General features: G+C 37.6%; 1 protein-coding gene across 1 annotated transcript in view; it reads left to right on the top strand.

Moving 5' to 3' along the window:
- The window catches only part of LOC145774108 (origin recognition complex subunit 3-like), a 30,014-nt gene extending 15,145 nt beyond the window's left edge, over positions 1 to 14,869 (top strand). The window contains exons 6-18 of the mRNA XM_082585258.1: positions 32 to 183; positions 1,983 to 2,145; positions 2,341 to 2,484; positions 3,301 to 3,407; positions 3,763 to 3,823; positions 4,160 to 4,276; positions 7,138 to 7,218; positions 7,984 to 8,140; positions 8,690 to 8,778; positions 12,804 to 12,901; positions 13,073 to 13,214; positions 13,873 to 14,090; positions 14,660 to 14,869. Coding sequence (XP_082441384.1) covers positions 32 to 183; positions 1,983 to 2,145; positions 2,341 to 2,484; positions 3,301 to 3,407; positions 3,763 to 3,823; positions 4,160 to 4,276; positions 7,138 to 7,218; positions 7,984 to 8,140; positions 8,690 to 8,778; positions 12,804 to 12,901; positions 13,073 to 13,214; positions 13,873 to 14,090; positions 14,660 to 14,765 — 1,635 coding nt within the window. The 3' untranslated portion in view covers positions 14,766 to 14,869. The remainder of the gene's footprint in view (positions 1 to 31; positions 184 to 1,982; positions 2,146 to 2,340; positions 2,485 to 3,300; positions 3,408 to 3,762; positions 3,824 to 4,159; positions 4,277 to 7,137; positions 7,219 to 7,983; positions 8,141 to 8,689; positions 8,779 to 12,803; positions 12,902 to 13,072; positions 13,215 to 13,872; positions 14,091 to 14,659) is intronic.
- Positions 14,870 to 15,107: the final 238 nt, after the last annotated feature.

Genomic DNA, 15,107 nt, shown 5'->3' with positions numbered 1-15,107 from the left:
AGTTAATACTTAATAGCGGTTTTGCATGCAGACGGTTGCTTCTACGCAAATGCAAAGATCACCTCCAAAGAAGCAAAAATTAAACGAGCGAAGTTCTAACATAAAGCCTTCAATTGTCATTATGTGTCAAGACCTGGAAGGATTTCCTCAAAAAATTCTGCGTGATTTTATCCTGATGGCAAGGTATGAATGGTGATTTTGCTGAAATTTTATCAAATATCCTGGCGGCTAATTCTAAACATAATTGTTTTAAAAGCGTTGCTGTAAAATGGTCCACGTCTTTTAGGTGCAGACTGTGAGACAGTTAGGTGCCTGCCAAATAGATGCGCAGATAGATAGATAGATGTTTATTAGCTGCTGCGAAAAAGATGCACAACAAGTCAAAACACAATGTACGGTACATACGGTAGCAAAACTGTTGAAATGATAACAATTAAAAATAAGAAAATGATGAAAGCATCACAACAGCGGGAGGCTGCGAAGTGACCATTCAAGGTCTTCAAGTCAAGCAGCCACCCCTTAACTCATTAATGATAACTTGATTATAATCGGTTAATTGAGAAAAAGACATAATAATAAATAAATAACAGTGAAGCTGTCCAAGATGATAAGAAATTAAAAAAAGATTCAGGTAGGCCAACGTAGTAGCCTGTGTTACAATTGCAAGTCAGATTAGTAATTTAGCTTTTGCCTAATAATAATATGAGTCAATAATTTTCTTTTTGTACATTCTTTTAAAGGTTGTGAAGGAGGATTTGCGAATTTCATCTGTAGATGAATCGTTCTCATTTTGTAGCAGACCGTAGAATCGTTCTCATTTTGTAGCAGACCGTAGAATCGTTCTCATTTTGTAGCAGACCGTAGAATCGTTCTCATTTTGTAGCAGACCGTAGAATCGTTCTCATTTTGTAGCAGACCGTAGAATCGTTCTCATTTTGTAGCAGACCGTAGAATCGTTCTCATTTTGTAGCAGACCGTAGAATCGTTCTCATTTTGTAGCAGACCGTAGAATCGTTCTCATTTTGTAGCAGACCGTAGAATCGTTCTCATTTTGTAGCAGACCGTAGAATCGTTCTCATTTTGTAGCAGACCGTAGAATCGTTCTCATTTTGTAGCAGACCGTAGAATCGTTCTCATTTTGTAGCAGACCGTAGAATCGTTCTCATTTTGTAGCAGACCGTAGAATCGTTCTCATTTTGTAGCAGACCGTAGAATCGTTCTCATTTTGTAGCAGACCGTAGAATCGTTCTCATTTTGTAGCAGACCGTAGAATCGTTCTCATTTTGTAGCAGACCGTAGAATCGTTCTCATTTTGTAGCAGACCGTAGAATCGTTCTCATTTTGTAGCAGACCGTAGAATCGTTCTCATTTTGTAGCAGACCGTAGAATCGTTCTCATTTTGTAGCAGACCGTAGAATCGTTCTCATTTTGTAGCAGACCGTAGAATCGTTCTCATTTTGTAGCAGACCGTAGAATCGTTCTCATTTTGTAGCAGACCGTAGAATCGTTCTCATTTTGTAGCAGACCGTAGAATCGTTCTCATTTTGTAGCATTTCATGATCGTTGCGGTTGATTTCAAATCTAAGCGGCCATATCAAACAATGATGTAAGATTGGCTAGGTAATAATAGCGGTAATAGATAAATCCATATAAGTGAATGATGACAAAGGAATTTTTTTAAGAGTTAAGTGAGGCTTCGCTTCCCGTGACGCACCGAGTATTGAACGCGGGCCGGTAGAGTGAGGCACCACTCCACTGACCGCTACGCCACTCAAAATGCCAAATTCAAAGGCTGGACTGAAATTAATGTAAATTTTTGAAAACGCCATCGCTTTTCCTTCTCTTCAACTTGTTTTTTTTTGTCATGCAACATACATTAATTACTTGAAGATTAAATATTCAATGATTGAATAATGGCTTAATATTTACTGTTAAACGCAATATATTGCAACACCTTAACAAAATTCTGTTTAAAATCCCAGTTTTCATGTCGAAACTCTTCCCTTGGTGTTTGTGCTTGGAGTGGCCACATCGTGGGGCGACATTTCTCAACGGCTTCTTCCTCACTCGGCCATCGTTCATCTGGGTGTTCAGCAATTTAATGCCCCTACTGCTTCCGCTCATTTGGCTCTCATAATCGACGAGGTATGCAACGTTACAATCTATGAAATTGGATAAAGTTATCTAAGTTGTTAGTAAAACCAGAAATTTAACAACTGCATAGCCTTTATGGGGATTACCTAGTTGCTGAAGAAACTATAAGCGTCAAAGCATGTTTTAACACCTTTTTAAGCAAAAATGTTGAAAGTCTAACTTTAATTGGGACTCCGTTTTTTTCAGATCCTTCTTACCGCAGAGCACCCATTCAAGTTAAGTGGACGCTGTTTACAACTTCTTCTTGATGTATTTTTATGCCACGACTTTTCAATTAAAAACTTCTTGCACATTTTGAAGTTTTGTGTAATGGAACATTTCTATGAAAAGGTATGCATAGAAAGTAAACTTAAGGTTTTGTGTTTTAATTTGCACAAGTGAGTGTAAGTTTCTTTTTACCAGCTGTCCAGCTCTACTATTGGGTTGTCGCCTGTCGGTAGGGCAAGATTTTTATGACTCAAAAATATGACTTTGTTTTGGAAATATATATAATGTATGTCTTTTCTGTCTTAATTTTTTAAGTGTCAAATTTATGTTAATCTTCCGAATGAACAACTTGCATGCAAGTTGTTACATGTGTTTTGAACAATAAGATATTCGAACAACAAACGAAACACTCACTTCACTTCGAACTACAAAAATGCAAATGTCTAATGCATCTAATCAATGAGCATTTAAGTACAATTTAATGTAGTACAACATACAATGTTAGCTCTAAGTTCTCATTTCCAGCTGACCGTAGGAGGTATAACTTGGTATGGCTGACTAGTGACTGTACGGTCTGACCTACTTCTAGTGTTTATAATATTCGAGACCAGATGGTGTGTTAGAAAATAATTTCAAGGTGATGTCGCATTGCAAATTTACATCAAACAGCAATCATACTACAGAAAACAATGAAAACGTTGATTCCAATCCTTTGTGAAATTCAGCATGATAACTTGTCACTGTCTCCCCAATCCACAAATTATAAAATTTCAATGTCTAGTGTCTACAGGAGCTGCTTGAACTACATATACGAAGCTTCTTAGGGTTCAACTTCATCAGTGACAAATTGATGATACTTTCCTTTTCCTTTGCAAAGCTTCTCATCTCGTACAGTTGACAGTCTATAAAATAACCAGGATTTCTTTTTTGTGTTTGTAGGCTTCAAGTATACTTTGCACTGCGCGTGTTGAAGATGCAATTCATCTTTTGTCAAAACTCGACAAAAACGAGTTACTCGTCTTTCGTCAGTTGCCTTCTTTGAAAAGGTGATTAAACTTATGAAAGATTTCACATTGGTTTGACCACTGATACTGTGGGGCTTCCTTCGAAACAAAAAGATAGAAAATTGTTTTTAAAACTATTTACGTTGATTTTGTTTAACTTTTTGTAGAGCGATGTTGGTATTTTCGCACGTTACGTGATCTACATTAGTTACAAATATTAAGCATTGTTTAATACTCATAGACATTGTTCGACTGTCCGTACGACTTCCTTTTTAGTCTTCAGTTTCAGATGATTTAGTTGACTAATCTTGAAAAAAAAACTTGAAAGTGTGTTTAATTTAATTTCTCTGTTTTTTAAGACTAAAACATTTCATGGACCATTTTATTATTTTTTTAGATACGCCGCTACATTGAACGAAGAAGGGCAGACGAAGTTGTACCATCATTCTAATTTTAAGGCATGTATGCTTGTTCTACAATTACATAAACCCAGCACGAGGCTTCTCCACTGAGTGTTTAAAAATCAATGTCAATGCGTTGTTTTTGACACCGCTATGTTTTGAATTGTTTGTTTGATCAGAGGTTTGATGTCGAAAGAATACATGGATCCATATTTTCAAAAGTTTAAATCCGCAAATAAATAAATGAAAAGATTTGAAAGATCTTTACCTCTGAATGGTGGTTGTCCTATTTAGTGTTTGCATCTTTGATTTACTTCAAGGGGTTTTGATCGATATTGCATCCAATCAAAGTTTCATTGCTTTGAAATAAAATTTATGCCTTCTTTTTTTTAGGAAGCTCTTATCAACTTTTTTCGAGATCTTCACTCCTACCATCTCCTTTACTTTCCTGTGTTGCGAAGTTTGCACGCTTTCACGTGTTCGCTACCCCGTTCTCCATTGGGAAAGCAGGTGAAAATGATATTACCATTAAACATTGTAAAGCTGCTCTAGTTGCTTTTAAAACCGTCTGGACGTAAAATTTTGTGCAGGAAAAATAGTCTATTTACAAAATAGAATCAAAGGTTGCATACTTGCATAGTTTTTCAATCAAATCCTGTTAGGGAACGTCCAAATATTACGTAACGCCTTTTTTCCGAATTTTTTACCCCCCTCCCCCATGTAACGCCAACGTAACGCTTTTTTCAATCCCCCCCTCCCCCATGTAACGCTTTTTCACTACGAATTCAGCACAAAAAACTACCATTCCGTACTCGAAAGCGTTACGTAACGTTTTGCTTGAACCCCCTCCCCCCCGATGTGATGCTAACGTAACGCTTTGCATAAACCCCCCCTCCCCCTCGAAGGCGTTACGTAATATTTGAACGTTCCCTTACGTATCACCCAACGTTCAGCGGATATTTTGTGGTGTCCAACTGCGAGTCATACAAAAAAGTGAAAAAATGATCATGTCATCAATAAACTACCAATACATTGTTGAGAAGGAGCGATCTTCCTGGCGTCAGCACTACCTGACTACTCACTATAGAACAGCGAGCATTGTGTTTCGCTAACCATACAGGTGTAGGGTGTAGCCTCCACACTAGCCATCAAGACTTTTCCCAAAAACATGTGTTTCTCGGCAGTGCCGAGAGATACCCATACATTTCAGTTTAAGATGACGCATGTTAAGGCAAGAAGCGGTTTAGATGTGAATAAGTTTCGATGAACCACGTTGTTTCAACGTTAGATGGAGCATTGTCGATGTTGGCGGAATTGTTGTAACGAGTGTAGAAAAACGAATGATTGTTTGACATCAAAAATTTCAAAGAGACTCTGTGGCACCAAGGCAGTGTAACAGAAGAATGGAGTTACGAAGTCTTTAAATAAATTTCAATAAACACACGTTGATTCAACGTTAAATAAACTCACATTGTTGCTGGTGGCACTTGTTATCACTAGTAGAAAAAACAAATGCTGTTTCAGCAAACCGGAGAGATAAACAACTGGAGAGACGAAACCTCTGAATAAATTGTGATGAACACACGTGGATTCAATATCAAATGAACCGAAGAAAGAGGTTGCAGAAAAATGGAATTGAACGATTGATTGAATAAATTTCTATGTGTTAGTGGTGGATTTAGCGGCATACAGCCATTTGTCTTAACTCTTCAGCGTTCAGGCTAAGCAGTTAGAAATCTCTTGTGTTTGAAGATGAAATCGTCTGCCCTGCACGCCTGTGGGCATCAGTTCAACCGCGTTGGTTCAACACCCATTAAACCTATCAATTGTGTCTTGGAAATGAGACATTTTGATGAAAATTTGATGGCAACACAAATCTGCGATACATACACAATAAACGCACATTCACAGGTCAACAATTTAGTTAACTACTTTTTTTTTATCAGAAAAACAAGTTAACTTTTTTTAGATGATTTTATTTTCGTTAATTCCAAATATGCTTTTTAGCTTTTTCTCTAGCACGTATCAGATTTTCAAAATATTTACACTTTCAAATATTAGGCCTACCTATTTTGCATTAGCCTACTTCTAAATGAAGTCAAACTTTGTTTCAAATTATTTTCAAACACCTCGTAAATTTTGTGTGACGTAGAAATGTTTTGAAACAAAAGACTTCATTTCTAACCGAAAAAAGTAAAAAAAATACTGTATTACAAAATCTACAACATCCAACTGTGCATATGCATAGTTGCATACGCAATTATTTACTTTAAGAGTGGAATGTACACATTATAGACTAGAGATGCAGCGAACCCAAAATTTTTATCCGCACACCGCACCGCAACTGACTCATCTATCCGCGCACCGCAATTTATCTGGAACGTTGACACTGCACCGCACCGCACACCGCAAATTACAAAATTTTCAAAAAATATTTTAACGCGTTATTTTTTAGAAAGTCAATTGTGGCAAAAAGCACCCATGTCATATAACTAGTAACCTACCAGTACAGTTGTGCACTAGTTGACTAGGCTAACCAGATCATGTTCTCTTATCAGCAATGCATCTAAGTTCTAAGACATAATACAAACTAAGACAAATAGAATGTTCCTGGATCCAGTATCAGGACTTTTGAACACTTTTTGTAAGCAATAATGCAATTTTAATGTTAGTGGCTATATGAATACAGACACAAGAGTAAAACTTATAGCCTGAACTCACTGGGCTAACTGTTATAGTAACTAATGCGGTAGTTGCGCTAGGCCTATAGCCTGGTAACTGGGAGCTGAGCTTATCAGCTAGGCTATTAACCAAAAACATTCGTACAGCTTCCCTCACAAGACAGCCCCAAAAACCCTGTCATGGCTGTCAACTGCAAACCATTTGCAATTTGCATAGCTTTCCACCTTAGGGTTTCCGAAGAAAAAAAAAAAAAACTGATCGTGTTTCCAATTTAAATTTGAAGTTTCATAACTGATTTTCTTGAAAAGTTGAAAGTTTACGTTTACGAAAGTTTAATTTCTTGAAAGTTTACGCGGCAAGCGGCGCGGCTTTGTCACTTCAACCTTCCACGCGGCGAAAAAGTCAAAAGCGGCCGCGTACGCGGCACGGCTTGCATCACTATTATAGACCCTTGCACAACAGATAGTTTTTACTAGTTTGTTCTGGATAAACACACCCTTTAAGCGCTTGGAGTCTCTACCTCGCACAAAACCGCATGCATGTTTTTTCATCCACAAGAAAATTGGTATAGACGACTAAACGTCCAGCTATACTTTAGATATTTTCGTTTTGAAGAGTGATTTGGCAGACCATCGTGATACAACAAGTTGCGAAACAAATCAATATTGTTGTTGTTTTTGTTACTGTAGATTCGTGAGCTGTACATTGCTTGCTCGAGGTACGAGCTTGGCAAATACGAAGGTTACAAAGAGGCTTTCACTTATCTCAAGGTATGTCGTCCAAATGAACTAAACCTCATTGTGTGCATGCTGCCTGATGTCAGAGTACTGTATTGTCGTCGAAGTCAAATTTCCAATATTTCAAATACAATGTATCGTTCTATTCAATTTAATTAAAATATTGGAAATGTGATCAAAATCTACGAAATACAAAATTGAATTAAACATCTTTCATAACTTTTTTTTACGGTTCGAGCAATCTGGCATGAGTGACCCTTCTGGGAGCAGTTAGCTCCCGCCAGTACAACTCCGGACGTCACTGGGACGCGCTTGTAAAGCCTGGATTGGACTCATCGTCTGCTACTATTCGGAGAAAGCCTTTTTCGGGGTTCTAAAATCCCACAGCAGCATTTGTTTATTCAAAGGAATTTGCTTGTGATTGAAGTTAACCAAGCAAAGTGTCAGTGAAAAAATCTCAACTAAAGTCTTATCAAGAATAAAAGAAGGTTATCAAACGGCGTTTGATGATTAACAATACAGTAGAGGTTAATTAAATGAACTGTCTGCCAAAAAAAGCAGTGGTCAAACAGTAAGTAAGGTTTGGTCATGTTCATAATCAACCAAGTTGAAATCTAATGACAGTTTAGAATAAACCTGAGTTTCGGCGTTACATGACCTGAAATTCTTTTCATCAGTTCCTTGATTAGACTCTCAAAATAAACAATGAAATGCAAATAAACGTTCTCTCTCGTCTGATGTTATGTGTTTATTGTCATTGAAGTTGAACCTTTTGCATGGTTAATGGGTATGTTGCAGGTATCATCCCGTGACCAGATGATTGACAGGTTACAAGCTTGTGTTGATCATTTGCAAAATGTGGACGATGAAAGTGAAAACGATTTCAATGTCAAAAAAGCTTGTGATGCAATTAATTTCTACATCAAAAACTTTAAAGATATTGGCGAAGCTACCGGTAAAGAATCGTTCCACATGCTTTTTTAAATTTAAGTTAATCGATTTCTGTTTTTACCGAAAGACGTCATTCCGTTTGAGTGTTGCTGGGGCTAAGTTTGTGCCACCAGGTGCCACGTGTAAAGATATGTATACAATCAGATTCCGGTTTGAAACAACTTGTTAATTTTGTGTTTGTTTGAGAAACTTTGTGCATGTGAAAAGTGTTTTGTAATCATTTAAAAAAATGTAGTGATTAAATTATAATCTTGGTTTTGTTGGCTAGCTTTACAGCGCAATTGTGTTTGCCATTCTCAGAACTTTCAGATAAGTTTGTTGATGTTTTGATAATATATAGCTTCTTCTTGCTTATGAGGCAACAAATCAGGCAACACCTCTCAACTGCTTCAACCAGTGCACTGTTTCAGTGTTGGGGTCTATTAGGTCCACATGTCCTGTACCAGTATGTCGGAAAATACCACAATGATGTGCTGTTTGAGGTTCGCCACAAGTCCAAGCTGGTGGTATGTATAATTGCATTATTTGACTTATGCATTTTATCTTTAAAAAGGCACTCCTGAAGAGGATACAGAAGAGAGTAGTGATGAGGATATTTCTGATTCTCTTCAAACAGTCAAATACGCCTATCAACTGCAAGAAGTAAGGTTCCATAGCATATTAGGGCGTGTTGATTTTTTCAATTGCCAAATCCCAACAATGACTGGTGCTAAAAAGTTGTGGCTTGGTGTAAAACTTCTAAAAATACCCTTTTAAACGAAAAATAAAGCAGTTTAGCTCGGTAAATAGCTTATCGAAATCTTGCTTCTTCAAGTTTTCCTCCTGCTGATAGGAATTAGTAAGTTTTCTTTTCCAATTGTGACGTAACACAGAATTTTGCTGCAACAACTGTATCTACATCAATGCTAACCTTACTGCGTAATAATGATGCATTATTTGCATCTGTTGGGGGCTGGTTGTAGCAAAAATAAAAGTAGTTAGCAAGCGTTATGACGTTTTGTGAGAGTTTTACTATTATAAGCGTGTGAAAAGTTTTACTATTGTTGGCAAGGTAAGTTTATCTTTGCAATTAAGACTTACAGGTTTGCGGTAGTGTTACTGTTACAATAAACTTTGAAGTGGTGAGGATGAAACACCATTTTCTTAGCTTTAATTAAACAATGCATAATCCAAAAAGTGTCCTTTTATGAATTTTTTGTAGGACTTGAATTACTTCGAGTTAAGTTAAAACTACTTTCAGGAGTAGATTTATGTTGGATTGAGTGTTATATACAGCTGAGTTTACCGAAGAGAACGAAGACATTTTGCTGCTGTGCTTCTTAAAGTTTTCGAGTTCAAAGATTGCTGTTACTGTTTGAATGGCTTCCAAGAGGACGAGGCTTAGTGCATTCACACATATGAGTAACTTCATTGGTACAAGCAGGGAGTTGTTGCCGTCAGAGCTTCCAACTCTTCGAGATGTTTTGCGATTTGGTTTACTGGTAAGAGAACAAAGTTGCGAAGATGTCAGAAATTATCCGACAGCTGCTCTTGCTAAAGATATTTACCCACAAGTTATAGAAAAATGGCAACGAGCAAACAGGTTATTTGAAAGTCCTGTGCTAAATTCGCAAGCTACTGTCCTCAGAAAGATTCGAGAGAGCTGGGAGCAGGCAAAAAACATTTCTCTTGGGAGAGGAAAACTGATGATCAAAGAAGAGTTTACTGCAAAACTTGACAAACTCTTCGACATTCTTAACTGCAAATGTAAAATTGTTAGCTGTTTTGAATTTGGTTGCCCAAAAGATGGTGGATGTAAACAAGAAACTCATGTTATTTGTATTTGCCCTAACCAAATGAAGATTCCTCTGATAGAACTAACATTCATCAAAGGTCAGAGGGAAAAGACTGGTTCAATTGGACCACATCAGATTGCATTACCAGATCTGCCAGAGCATAAGAGGCAAGTTAAAAGGCAGAAAAGGGAAGAAGATGAAAAAAGAAGGATAGATAAATACAGGCAAAACTGTCAGTCAGATGTTTCGTTTACTTTCTCAGATGATGAAAGTGACAGTGCTCAAACTCAAGATGAGGAAGTCACAGTTCAAATGCCAAGTACATCGGCATCTTCCGCTTATAGCAACAAGCAGTTCTACAACACGTTAGAGATACGTAATGTTGCCATGCAAAGTATCAGATATGGTGTTGGCCTACGTGCCGCAGCTGCCATCTCCACCGCTGCCTTAATAGATGTTGGTTTGATCAGTGAAGAAGACAAGAGTCTTGTAATTGATCATAGTAAAGTCAAGAGGGCCCAAGAAAAATTTATGAAGTTTCTAGATCAAGAGTTTGATGATCGTTGTAGCAGGGGTGAAATTGACTGTATTTTCTTTGATGGTCGTCAAGATATGACTAAAGTTATGCTGAAAGCAGATAATTCCGATCGTCAGTTCCCCAGCGTCATTAAAGAAGAGCATTATTGTGTATGTAGTGAGCCAGGTGGAAGATATTTGTACCATTTCACTCCTGAGAAAAGCTTACAGAAAAAAACAGCAGAAGTTATTGCAGACAATCTCGTTGATTTCATTAAGAAGAAGGGTATTGATAACAATCTGCAAGCCATTGGAGGTGATTCAACGAACGCTAATACTGGTTGGGGGGGTGGTTGCATGCACTGGGTAGAGGTGAAACTTGGTCGTAAGCTGGTCTGGTTGGTTTGTTTTCTACACACTAATGAGCTACCCTTACGTCACTTGATCACAAAACTGGATGGGAAGACATTGTCTCATAATAAGTGGACAGGCAAGATTGGAAAAATGCTAGACACTGCTACTGAACTTGAAGTGGATCCTTCATTCACCAAAATCTCCATTGGTGAGCCTCTTATTTCACTGCATGACGATGTCATAAGGGATCTCTCTACTGATCAAATGTATGGATATAGGATCGCAAAGGCCATAAGGACAGGGCAACTTCCCACAAATCTTGCACTTCTTGAAATAGGTCCCGTGAACCATTCCAGGTGGCTGACAACAGCAAACAGACTGTGTCGCATATGGGTTTCAAAACATGGTTTAAAAGGTGAAACCCTCAACAACTTAAGACCAATAGTGGAATACGTTGTTGGAGTTTACTTTCCGTGGGGGTTCAATATCAAGATAAAGCACACTTGCACAGAAGGTCCTCGTCATATCATGTTTCAGCTGCAACTGCTAAGGCTGCAGAAGGAAGTTGTGGTGGACGCTGTCATGCCATCAATCAAGCGTTCAGCATGGTACGCGTTTAGTGAAATGGTAATTCAAACACTCTTGTGCTCAAAAGATATTGAAGAGAGGAAAGTTGGAGTACAAAAGATTGCTGACATTAGGGGTAGAGATGGCTGTACATTGGGTGATCTTTCCGTTCGTCCCAGAAAGACACCTTCAATCAACCCCGATGCTTCTTCTCTGTTGGAGTTAATAGACTGGTCTGTGGGGGTGTATGAACCACCTTTGACCTGCAAATTAACAACAGCTGAAGTAAGGCAGTTTATTGATGAGCCCATGCAAGTTCCAAATTGGCCCTGCCATACCCAGTCAATAGAAAGGTGTGTGAAGCAAGTCACAGAGGCAGCAGCCAAAGTGTATACTCACGAGAAACGTGAAGGCTATATCAGAGGGCAAGAGGCAAGTCGGCGGCTGATGTCAAAGAACGAGTCAAAGCAACTAATTTCCGATGTGTTATCCACAGGTATATACACTATACAATAAATAATGTTTCCGAAGTGCCAACATATTTATCTGTTATTGCAAATTCTACAACAAATTAAATTGAAGTTAGACAAATGTTAATCCTTGACCAGCTTAACAGAATAACTACCGTATAATCTCTGTAATGCTGCACGAATTACATATAAAATTCAGAATGCCTACAACCTATGGTGGCCTCACATTATACAATAAGAACAACAATGGACAAAATCTTGTAGGTCCTAAGCAAGAACAATGTTGATAAAACTCTGGAAATTGCCTGAATAAGATTGTTTCATGTTAAGAAATGAAAGTGTTGTTTTAATGCCTATTATCGTGAAAAACCAATGCTTTTTCCCATAGCAATTGTTGCTATTTTTTGAAACGCCGATTTACCAAGCTAAACGTTTTGCAAATGCGAAAATATTAGCAGATTCGTGTTTTTCAGATCCAAACACATATTTTTAGACCCCGTCATTGGAGAAATTTGCAAAAAAAAAAAAAATTTCCCAAATCAACACGCCCTAATAGCATATACAGAATTTCGCTACCCGTTTTTATTTTTGGATGTTTGTTTCGTTCAAGAGGCGGATTGGCAGCGTTGTTTGAGCGCAATCCCACTGCTTTCGGATTTGTGTAAAAGGGTTGAAAGCTGATTATTGGCCGGTCTCTCAGTCGCTTGCATCTTAAAGCCATCCTGAACTGTAATGATTTTGGCAAGCATGTTAATGATTTTGGCAAGAATGGAATCGTGTGACCCGCATAAACTTGCGCTTCACGGCACTGATCTTTCAGGGAATTTTGTTGACTCCATTTACGTTAACAATCTTCATTGAGAATGAGATGATTTTGGGTGAGGTTTTCTTTGAAGCTTTATCACAAAACGTTGTGAAAGTATCTGTTCAGGCATTCTGTTATTCATTACTTTCATGTCTAAATGTTTTTCATGTTACTTCCCAGCGTCTTCGAAACAGGGCTACTCAGAAACGGATTCGCAAAATGACAAAATATGAAAAACTCCGCGAAAAGTCGTTAACTTTTCTGAAGTCATTTTATGAGTAAGTACGTTTCTCGTAACGTAAACTGGCAGGTCCCGTTGGTCCTTAATCGTGCTTAGATTTTCTGGTTGATTTCTTAATGCTTCTAACATCTGAGTTGAACGAATTTTATTTTTATCTCTGGAGCTCAAGCATGTGATAGCAGGTTGTGCATTGATGTTAACTTTTCAGATATCACTTGCGTCAAGTGCAAAGCTTGCCTTTGTGTGAAGCTTTCTATTTTGACTCACCCAGTCAAGTGAAACAGCACTTGGTGCCGTCGCCACGATTATCCATTCAAACTGCTTTGTCAGATCCATATCATTACTTGAAGGTAAGGTATGTTTCCACTCTCCAGGTAAAAAAATCAGTCGTTTTTCACAGTGATTTTACACTCACAACGTCTGCGGACGTTGAATCAATATAAATTACAACTAATTTGCTTGAGTTTGTGTAAATTTCTGCTTCTTGATTTGATGTTACTTAATACTTAGGCATTTTATGGACAGATATTTTTCGAAACTTTTGTTGTTTACACGAAACCTGGACTTAACTACTTTCTACGGTTTTTACATTGGTGGTAGACAGAGAAGGACACGATTGTTGTTGCTGCTGCTGAAATTGAAATGAACAACGAAACTTAAAAATAAATTATTTCACAAAACGTCTTGACTAGCCTAATTTGTTGAAGGAATTATCTGTTTGCCATTGTCATGTGTGGTAGTGTATTAAAATCCTAGGCCTTCTGAAAAAGCAAAATCTTGTTAGTTGTTACCTCCAATGTAATATTTTATTCATGCAGGCTTGCTACGATTACGATTTTTATTGATTTTTTTTACAGCATTTAAAGCAATACTTTTCTTCAAAACATTAATTGAAAAATTTAAGTCATAAAAAAAAAATCACAATCATAACTAAGGGTCTAAGCGTCAGCTGAAATCCAAACAGATCAACTACATGTATACAACGCAATTTTGCCGCTTTTACCACAGATACCGTCTTTCAAAACTGTTGTTTCCGGTGTCATACCAAATAATGCCCCAGATCTTTGCGTTGCCTACAAGCTCCACAACGAATCCGGCAACCTGATTAATCTGTATGATTGGATGACAGCGTTTCACACTATTGTGTCTACGTCAGCACGTAATGACGACAACGAAAATGGTGGCGAAAAGATGGAAGATGAAGTTGAAATTGACGACGTTACCCAGTAAGTGATTAGAGTAGGTTAGTCTTAGAGTAGGTTAGTTTGGTCTGGTGTGTTGCATTTTTGTTTATATTTGTGGTAAGATCCTTCATGTCGTTAGTTGAGTTCCTTAGACTACTCTTATTAAAATAAGCTGAATATATTATTATATAACGAAATTAATTTTTTAATAAATGATGGTTCTGCAAATTGGGTTGTTTATAATACGAGTCGAGAAAAAAATGTATGTTTTTATGAAATAATGTATGTTTTTGTTCACCAATGTCGACTTGTGCTTGAAAATTTACTGTGTGTAGAACTTTTATTATGCTTATTGTTATAAAATCGACAACACTTGTTTGCCACATTACTTTTATGATAAAAAGGTAGGCTAAGGAATGTTGCAGAGTAAATATCACTTTATATGAAGTGGAATTTATCCTTTTCGAAATCACATTACAGTATGCCACATGTTATTTGTCTCATCAACTTGCTTATTGTTGGAAATAACTTCAAGGCAATGATGAATTTACATAAAGAACACTTATTCCAAATCAACTGCTATACCTACTAAATCACGTTCAAATATGTAGGGCTCGATTCATCAGAGCAGTTTCAGAACTTCAATTTCTTGGATTTATTAAACCAACTAAAAAGAAGACTGACCATGTTCAACGCCTCACATGGTCTCATATTTGATGACAATTTCATTTTCAAGAGATGAGTGATGGTGATTGGAAAATGGCAACTATCAAGGCTAGTGATCGACTTTTTGCAGGAAAAGATGTTTGTTAACCTTTTCTCAGGGCTACTGCTCTTAGTTTTGTTAAACCTGATGTATGTGTATTGTGTAATGAATGAACGGAACTGGTCAATCAGAACGTAAAATTGCAGCAGTTTTTCTGCCACTGTTCCCTATGGCCAGGGCCTCCTAAAGAAATTTTCACTACAAGTACGAAGAGTCATTCCAGGACTCCCTCTCACTCCGGGCCCCCTTTGTCTTGGGCAAAACGCGTGATGTTTGCTTAGGCGTATTGCACA

Source organism: Aplidium turbinatum, chromosome 7 (genome assembly GCF_918807975.1).
Source record: "Aplidium turbinatum chromosome 7, kaAplTurb1.1, whole genome shotgun sequence".
Taxonomy (NCBI): domain Eukaryota; kingdom Metazoa; phylum Chordata; class Ascidiacea; order Aplousobranchia; family Polyclinidae; genus Aplidium; species Aplidium turbinatum.
Note: the sequence above shows the minus strand (reverse complement) of the source record. Positions and strands in the feature narration are given on the sequence as shown.